Source organism: Rattus norvegicus, chromosome 7 (genome assembly GCF_021556685.1).
Source record: "Rattus norvegicus strain SHRSP/BbbUtx chromosome 7, alternate assembly SHRSP_T2T, whole genome shotgun sequence".
In the NCBI taxonomy this organism is placed as follows: Eukaryota; Metazoa; Chordata; class Mammalia; order Rodentia; family Muridae; genus Rattus; species Rattus norvegicus.
The window spans coordinates 129,985,001-129,994,613 of NC_141540.1; the positions used below are offsets into that span (position 1 = coordinate 129,985,001).

A 9,613-nucleotide genomic window follows, 5' to 3' on the forward strand; every position below is an offset into this window, starting at 1 on the left:
AAGGGTTTCTGCGTTAGCCCAGGCCCTGCCTGGAACTCAGAGATCTGCCTGCCTCTGCCTCCCGAGTGCTAAAGTTACAGGTGTGAGCCACCGCTCCAGGCTTTTCTTTTTCAGATAATTTTGGAGAGGCATGATGAGGTGGGTCACTTGTGTTTGCCACCAGTGGGAAGACCTGAGTGTGACTGTTGGAACCAGCAAAGTGGAGAACCAACTCCCATTAGCTGTCTCTGACCTCCATAAGCACCACTGTGCATCGCACACCAACCACTGTAAGTAAATAAATGTACCAGAAATTAGGTACTCAGAACACACACACACACACACACACACACACACACACACACACACACACACTCACACACACTATGTAAGCTTACTAACTTCCCCCTGTGCTGAACACATCTCAAGTATTATATATTTGTGTATCATAAATGTAAACATTGCTTGCCACTTGAAGAGACAAGGGAAGCAGTGTGAACCCTAGCCCTCAGGAGCAGAGGCAGGAGGATCAAGGGGTTACAGAACAATCTCAGTTACAAGATGACTCCAAGGCCAGCCTGGGCCTGTCTCAAACAAAACAAAGAAAAAGGAGAAACAAGAAATAGTTCAGAGGGTATACTCATTCGCACAGAACTGACCTGGTATGTTCCCAGTCTTGAGTTTCCTTCCTGGAACCAGAAAACAAACAAACAACAAAACCCCTGGAAAGTCAGTTGTCTGGGAGGAGCTGGTTAATGTTTGTTTGCTTCTTCCCATTTCTCCCAGCTCCTGGTGGCTCCAGGACCACTTAGCAACCTGTGGCTGTGTCTCTGTACCTCAGGTCTTCTGGGTGTGGACAAGTGCTATCTGCTGCTGTGACACCTGGGGTGGCTTTTAGGGCTCACTTGGCTCAGTCCAGGATGATCCTATCTCAAGATCTGTCACTTAATCCCTGCTCAGAATGCTTTTCCTAAATAGTGAGAGCCACAAGTTCTGGAGACTTCATTGTTTTTTCTAGCAGTGGTTCTCAATCTGTGGGGCAGGACCCTTTGGGATCATATATCAGATATGTACAGCATAAATAAATATAGATCATGGCAGTAGCAAAAATACAGTTATGAAGTATTAACGAAATAATTTTATGATGGGGGAGGGGGGTCACTGGAACATGAGCTGACCTGGATGGTGGTAGTAGTGGTTCTTGCCTTTAATCCCTGCACTCCCAATGGGGGCAGGCAGATCTCTGAGTTTGAGGCTAGCCTGTTCTACATAGTGAGTTCTAGGACAGCCTAGGCTACATAGAGAAACCCTGTCTTGAAAAGCCAAAAGGAAAAATGGAAGAAAAAGAAAAAAAGAAAAGCCAGAGGAACCATATTAAAGGGGTTCAGCATTAGGGAGGTGGAGAACACTGTGCTAGAGACTGGAGGCAGGGAGGGCTTGTTCCACTCTGAGGATACGATGTGAGGACCTCTCTGGCGCTGTCTTAAACTCCCCTCAAGGCTGTACTAGTCCTCCTAGTATCAGCCATTTCTCCAAGGGCGTTTGGTTCCTTGGGTTGGAAATCGGGCTTCAAATCTACATGTGGAGGCTGAGTAAGATGACTTAGTGTGGACAGACAAGAGTTACCATCCCCAGCCTCACACTGCTCCCCTTGATCTGTAGTCGGGGCTGGTTTGACACTGAGAACCTTCTAGCTTAGCCTACTGAGCTCTGGGACGACAGGCATGAGCCACATCTGACTTGATCATCTCTTGAACGGCCATTTCCACCCTGGTTGTGGTCACTGGACAGAGTATTGGTTTTGTTGTCCCCAGAACTATTGTCCCTTGGGGACTCTTTCCTGTCATCTCTAAAAAACCCCCAAAGTGTGCATGGGAGGATAGCAGGGCTCAGGATTCTTCTCACTCAAGGGGAGTGCCAGGCCTTTCTGGGGGCTCCCGCTGCTGGAACTGCTATGGGGCCTGAAGGAAGGAATGGGGCTTGCCTTTTTCTTGACCCCACTCCAGCCTTGCCACTTCCCTTGCTGTCTCTTTTGGGTCTTCCTATGCAGACAGCTTTGGCAACAAAAAACACAGCCCCTGGTTTTTGCTTATTTCCTCTCAGAGCTGCAAGGCCAAAGCTATTTTGATAGGATACCAAAACCACTATCAGCTTCCTTCAACCACAGTGACGAAACTCCCTGCATCAACTGAGACGGTGACACTAACTTGGCTGGCCAAGTTTTTCAGTACTGCTCTCAGAGCTGAAACGGGGGCTGCAGAGATGGCTCAGCGTTTGAGGCTAGGTTTGCGACCAAAAGTACAAAGTAAAGAGCAGTTTTGTTTATGATTAAATTAAAATGATCACTGCTGATAACAAAGATGAAGCCTCATCCTTTGTGTATGGGCTGGTGTCGTATGTCCACTTGACACGGGCTGAAGTAATCACAGAGAAAGGAGCCTCCCTTGAGGAAATGCCTCCATGAGACCCAGCTGTAAGGCATTTTCTAAATTAGTGATCAAGGCAGGAGGGACCACCCTGGGCTGGTGGTCTTGGGTTCTAGAAGAAAACAAACTGAGCAAGCCAGGGGAAGCAAGCCAGTAAGTAACGTCCCTCCATGGCCTCTGCATCAGCTCCTGCTTCCTGACCTGCTTGAGTTCCAGTCCTGACTTCCTTTGGTGATGAACAGCAATGTGGAAGTGTGAGCTGAATAAACCCTTTCCTCCCTAACTTGCTTCTTGGTCATGATGTTTGTGCAGGAATAGAGACTCTGACTAAAACACTTTGGTATGGGTATTTAGCCCTTTGTGTGACAAACTGAGAAATGTGGCCTGATGAGGTAGGACATGCTGTAATCTAAGACTTGAGAAGCTAAGGCAGGAGGATGGCAGCAAGTTTGAGGCTAGCCTTACATAGCAACTTCCTTTCTCGCCAGTGCTACATAGCAAAACCTTGTCTCAAAACCAACCAACAAACCAACTCCAGTAATAAAGCAACACATACCCCTCACCAAAACAAAACCCCAAACCACAAATGACCACCCTAATACAGACGAGTGGTCCGTGTCTGCAGTTCCAGCACTGGGGAGGTGGAGGTGGAAGATCAGAGGTCAAAGGCTATCTTTAGCTCCCTATGCCCAGAAAGACCCAACATTGCTTTTCGGTGGATGGAATCTGGAGCCCTGCTATCCTGGGCCACGCACCCCCAGGCCTTTTTAGAGGTGACAGGCTTAATAGATAGAATGTAGCCTAGGCTATATGAGACCCTCAGAAAAAAAATAAATAAAGAAAAAAAGAAATGACACTCTGATACATTATATCATGGAGTGTGAAAATACAGTACAAGACAAAAAGAGGCAAAAGGAAGATTATAATATAATTCAATCTCTATGAGGTGTCCAGGATTAGAAAGAAAGAGAGAGAGAGAGAGAGAGAGAGAGAGAGAGAGAGAGGAAGAAAGAAAAAAAAAAGCAGAACACAGGTTGCTAGGGACTAAGGACTAAGGAGAGTTATTGTTTAAGGAATACAGGGCTTCTTTTTGGGGTATTAGGAAAGTTGTAGAAACAATCACGAGAGATTGTAGTTACAGAATACTTTGAGTGCTACAAAACTATATACTTAAGAACACTGATGGCTCAGTGTGTGCTGCTCTTCCAGAGGATCCAAGTTCAGTTTCGAACACCCACACCTAGTGGCTCATGACTGTTTGTAACTCTAGGGGATCTAACGGCTCTGTCAGCTGTGCCTCCATGTGCATAACCAAACATAAGTGTACGTAAGTAAGTAAAGAAATACGTAAAGTTGGGGCTGGGGATTTAGCTCAGTGGTAGAGCGCTTACCTAGGAAGCGCAAGGCCCTGGGTTCGGTCCCCAGCTCCGAAAAAAAGAACCAAAAAAAAAAAAAATACGTAAAGTTGATTAAGGGGGCTGGAGAGATGGCTCAGTGGTTAAGGGCACTGACTATCTTCCAAAGGACCAGGGTTCAAATCCCAGCACCCACATGGCAGCTACCAACTATTTGTAACTCCAAGGTCTGACACCCAAACATAGACACATGCAGTCAAACACACATGCACATAAACGTTAGAAAAATGGTTAAGGGGTTGGGGAGATGATGGTCTAATCAGTAAAGTGCTTACCACATAAGCACAAGGACCTAAGTTTGGATCTCCATAATACATATAAAAAAATGAGGGGTTGGGGATTTAGCTCAGGGGGTTGGGGATTTAGCTCAGTGGTAGAGCGCTTACCTAGCAAGCCCAAGGCCCTGGGTTCGATCCCCAGCTCCGAAAAAAAAAAAGAACCAAAAAAAAAAAAAAAAGGGGGGGGCATGGCTAGGCATGGTGTCGGTCACCTTGAATCCCAGTACTTGGGAGGGAGAGGTGAGTGGATCTCTGCATGCAAGGCCAACCTGGTCTATAGAGTGAGTTCCAGGACAGTCAGGGTTACACAAGAAACCCTGTCTCGGAGCAAAACAAAACCAAAAGCCAACAAAACACCAAAATGAAACACCAAACAAAAACAGGCACGGTGGCACATGCCAGCAATGCCAGTGTCGTTGATAAACAGACAGCAGAGACCGTGGGTTTGTTGGCCAGCCAGTGTAGCTGAGCCTGGAAGCTACTTTGGGAGAGGAAAAGGAAGAGGTGGGGACCAACAATAGAGTGAGGATAAAGGAAGCTGCGCTGTGCTGTGCTGCACGACCCTAGGGAAGGAGGGAGCTGACAGCCGGGCCCTGGGAAACGGACTCCAGATCCTTTGTGCTCTGCCCAGGACGAGGCCAGAGGTGACACATGCACCTTCTCGGCTCCATCCTAGGTCCTGTACCTCTGGGATACAGATCCACCCCATCTACATTTATATCTATAACAACCATCCCTGCTCTTCCCCCTTTAGCCCTTCCATAGTCTGACCTTTCTGAAGACCAGAAGCAAAGCAAGAGGTGAACAGAGGGCTGTGTTCTGGAATGTTCTCCAGTTTCGTCTGCCTCCACCGGCCTTGCAGCCTCACAGTGAGGTCTGCCAGCTTGTGCCGTGCCGAGACTTCTGTAACCAGGCCTTTTGGTTTATTTTATGGAGAACATTGAGCGACAAGGAGGGAGCCCATTTAGCCTGGTCAGTACCAGTCTAGGTTGTGCCAACTATCCTCAGGCCTCCTCAGAAGGAAGAAACCACAGTAAATGGGTATGTAAAAATGGGGCCTTTATTGGTGCAGTCGGAGGGGCAGGCAGGCAGGCAGGCAGGCACCTTCTCTCGGACCCACTTCCCCTGGCTCCTGTCCTCAGCAGGTTTAGCTCGCCCTCTCCACAGTGAGGATGGGTTGGAGTTCCAGATTCAGGCCTTTGCATCTGTGGGTACACTGATTACAGTGTTCCAGGAAGAGCCCTGAGCGAGGCCACAGGCCCACTCTGGGTTGGTTGCCAAGAGAGTAGAAGGTGACTAGCGAAGGATGTGGTTGGTGTAGAGGGATGAGCAGGACTCTCAAGGTGACACCTAGCAATCCTCAGGGGTGGCATTCCAGTCTGTATCTGCCCTGGCAGGACTGGCTAAGGCACAGTGGCTGGGCTGTGTCATGGTAGGGGCTGGGATCCTGGGGCTCTGACTTTACCAGGACATATGTCTGGCTGATTGCACATGAAGCTATTTTTTCCGCCGAGGGGCCCAGGAGCCATTGCTGTTGCTGTTGGGGGCAGTCTGCTCAGAGACAGCTCTGGAGTCCTTCTTGGGAGCCTGCTTACGTTTTTCCTCTCTAGTCTGTTTTGAGGACTGGAGCGGGCGGGGGGTGAGTAGGGTCCGCACAACTCGGATAGCCACCACTGCCCCTAAGAGTCCCCATAGCAGGATAGAAGGCTCCAGAGGAGACAGCTGTGCCCGCACCCAGTTCAGTGTCTGAGCAAGGGCATTTTTGGAGCTGCGGGCCCGGGGTGGACTCTTATCCTGTGGAGACAAAACCAAAAAAAGCCCACAAGGTTTACTCTGGCAACAGGCAAGCGCCCTGCCACCTCTCACAGTTCGGCCGGCTCCTTCATACCTTTAGTCCAAACTGTTGGAGCAGTGTCTCTAGGGTTGGGTCCCCCAAGGATACAGATGGGAAGAATTCCTCTACCCACTGGCGGTGCCACCAGCGGCTGTAATAGAACTGGAGAGTCAGCGTGCAGCTATGGCAGGCCCCGCCCCCATCCATCCGCCACTGCAGCCTCACCTCTGATCCCCAGGCTTTGAGAACCAGTACTTATAGCGCTGGGCCCGCAGGTAGGTGGGTGGCTGCTCACGAAAGGGGTAGTTGGCAACCTGGTTCTGGATCAGTCGGATCACTGTGGCACAGGAGACGTTAACAAGGCTTTGAACTTCTCTCTCCTTCCCAGCCCCTTTCCTGGCCCATCCCTCACCTGGCTCCTTGCCCTGCAGGAGGCGCAGCACCAGGCTGGTGAACCAGGGGCTGTGTGTATGTGGGCCAAGGGCTGCAAACCACATCTGCCAATCAAGGCGCGGCTGGTGAGGAATCAGGAAAGGGGGTGGTCGGCTCACATTCCCAGGTTTGTACATGAATTCAATCTCCTGACAGACGGACATATGGTTAGCTGGGGTGGCTGGACTTGGTCCCTTTACCTCCCACATCCTCTGGGAGGGCTCACTGTCCAATGGTGTCCATCATGGCTGCCCTCTAGCACCACTTCAGGTCGCCCCCCCAGGCCAGTCATCCGACGGAAAAGGCCGTAAGAGTTGGCCAGCTGCAGGTGCTCCACAGAACTGAACAGGCGATGAGCCCCAGTCCAGAGACGACCGTGGGTCCCAGGCTCCACATAGGAGTAAGGCACCTGCAGGTAAACAGACAATAGCTCATTGCTGCCCCATCTTCCCCCCACCCCGGTCTTCACAGGGTTACCTACCAGGCTGATCAGGAACAAGAACACTGTAGCAGTGCCCAGGACTGAGAGCTGGATACCCGCAAAGAACTTCCGTGACCATCCTTGTACCTGGATCCACCTGGGGATGTGGTGGGGGGTGGGGGGGTGGGGTGGGGGCAAGCATGGTCAGACCTGATCTGAAAGCAGCTCCTGCCCACAGTCTTCAGGTACACACATACCTCCAGAGGGCAATAAGCAGCTCCCAGGCTAGGGAGGCTGTCCCCAGCCACACAGTTGGCAGGGTGACCATCTTCAGCCACTGGGAGAACTGATGGAACGTGAAAGCTGCCAAGGGAGGGGAGTGTGACTAGGGACCGATCCAGCCCTCTCCCTTAGATTCCCCAAGTTGGCACTCACTGGTTTTAGAGAGAACGATTTGCTGCTGCCAGTCGACCTCCAGCCCAAAGTAGTAGATGGTGCCGTAGGCCAGCAGCCCATAGACGGTCAGTTCCAGCAGTAAGGACAGCGAGGTCAGCAGGGTCTTGGGCCAGGCTATGGGCAGGACAGTCACAGATTGGCTGAGGGTCTGCAGCCAAGGAACAAGGGGTTCTTTGGCAAGATGACATCAGTTTGGTTGTCGTGACAGGATGACACTCACAGGTGGGCATCTTCTTGTGGCATCTGAGTTCGGGCTCAGCGGACAGGTGACGGTCATCCAGGAGGGCAGTGGTGAGCACCAAGGTTAGCAGGTTGAAGAAATTGTAGTTACCCGTAATGATAATCAGGATTTGCAGTAAGGCCTGCGAGGAGGGCCTGCAGTCAGAGCTATGGAAGGCTGTTCTTCCTGGGCCCCACAGACCTCAAGACCGACACTTGCCCAAAGGCCACAGCCTTACCTGACAGTACACACCTGAACTGGGTAACATGTCCTTCTGCCAGTAATGCTTTCCCCACAGCACCCGCCACCTGACCACTCCCAGGGCTGCCCCCCCCCCCCCCCCCAGCAAGACTCACTGGTCAGTGGTAAAGGCCACACTCTCTTCCACCCACCTGAGCATAGAAGGCGGACAGTCGTAGGCGGCGAATAGGGGCAAAGAACAGGGGTGGCACTGCAATCTCGATGAGGAAGGTGGCCACCACGCTGAGCCTGTGCAGCCAGACTGGCAGGTGGTGGGCAAACCAGGCAGCTGGTGTGGGCAGGCACTGTGTCTCATAGTGGTAGGTCAGAGCTGCAGGTAATGGCTGGAGGTCAGGGCTGGTTAGAACTTCTAGACAGACCATCCCAGCTTCAGGCCTGGGCCCTCACCAGTGAGTCCCCACCACGAAGGGCAGCGGCTGGTCAGCTTGACCACACCAGAGGCGAACATGAGTCGGAAGAGCAGCCAGCGTACAAGCCAGAATGGGAGGTCTTCATGGGGTAAGGCTCCTGCTAATCCACCCTGGGGAATCTTGTGTTTGGAAGGCCGCCTCAGGGGGGCTACCAGAATAGCCAGGAAGCCTGTCTCCAGCAGCAGGGAATCCCTATAGGGAGAAGAAACATCCTGTTTCTTTCCTATTAGGCTTCCCTTACAGGGTTCTCCCAGGAAGGGCAAACATCCCTGCCCAGCCTCAGGCCGATTGGCCCCGGAGTCACTCACCACTGGAAATAAAGGAACACTTGGCCCACCTGTAGGGAGAGGGGCAGTTAGAGAGCCACTGTGTGTCTGCTTCATCAGGTGAGGCTGAGTGAGTGGGTTAAGATTGAGGCTGAAGTTCTAAGTGTCTCACTTGCCTGGCAGGCTGATAGGTAGGCAGCCCAGAGCAGCAGGTAGATGAAGGGGTGTCGCAGGGAGTTCAGGAGCAGGGCACCCAGGGCTAGCACGGTGCCCAGTAAGGTCAGTAAATCCAGGCCCTGTGCAGTATCCAGCCCCAGTCTTGGTGCCTCCCACAGAATTGTTGGTGTTTCCCACAGCTGCTGCCACCGACCCTTGCCTTGGGGCCGCAGCGTTCTTCGAGCAGGAAGGATGCCCTCTGGGCCATAGAGGCCTGCGAGAGAGCATGTCAGAGCCAACCAAACCTTAAGACACCTTCCCAGTCTCAATGCACCTGAAGTTAGGCCCCCGAAGATGCTCTACCACTAGCTCCAGGCATTGCAGATGTCCCAAACCCCCAACCCCAGGTTGTGCCTGCAGATGTTCCTATCCCAGGTAGGGTTTGCTTTACCAGATGCTCTCTCTCAAATTAGAAATTAGAACCCCAAAACCAGGTTCAGAAGACCTGATTCTGGGTCAGCACCTTCCATCAAGCAGAGCTCATCCCTTTCCTACCTGCCCACAGAGTCCAGGTAGAAATCTGTCACCCCCACCCCTCGGGGAGAATCCTAATAGTTAAGGGAAATCAACCCGTGCACATCTTTTTCCCTCCACACTCTGGCTGCCTGCAAACTACCACCCCACCTATTCCCGCGTAGAGAGAGGCCTGGACTTCACACCCGCCTCACCAGAGAGCAGTATGCAGAGTGAAGGAAGGGATGTTACAACGTGTGACTATTCAACCCTCCACGCCCTCACCTGGGATCTGGGTGTAGAGGGACGCAAAGGCGAACAAGTAGACAGCGGCCACACCCTGTAGGAAAAGCTGCTGTGGAACCCTGGCGCTAGCCATGTCCGCTACACGGTCTGCTGAAACAGTGCCCTCTGGTTTCCCACCCGCCCCCAGTCCCGCCTCTGGCCCACGCCCCACCCGGAATCCTTCCAGTCACTGAGCTCCACCGAGTGCCTAGGAACTCATCAATAATCGGTCAAGATACTTGTCTCCTCGGCTTCTCCAGG

At 52.0% G+C, this 9,613-nt stretch overlaps 1 protein-coding gene across 1 annotated transcript; it reads right to left on the reverse strand.

The window, feature by feature from the left end:
* Positions 1–5,138: 5,138 nt before the first annotated feature.
* Positions 5,139–9,594, reverse strand: Lmf2 (lipase maturation factor 2). The gene is given in 14 exon segments (NM_001079939.1): positions 5,139–5,892; positions 5,987–6,083; positions 6,158–6,269; positions 6,345–6,513; positions 6,591–6,773; positions 6,846–6,942; positions 7,043–7,148; positions 7,221–7,355; positions 7,462–7,603; positions 7,854–8,032; positions 8,110–8,324; positions 8,441–8,469; positions 8,575–8,828; positions 9,353–9,594. Coding segments are annotated over 14 exon segments (2,109 nt in total). The 5' UTR covers positions 9,447–9,594; the 3' UTR covers positions 5,139–5,595.
* Between the last annotated feature and the right edge of the window lie 19 nt (positions 9,595–9,613).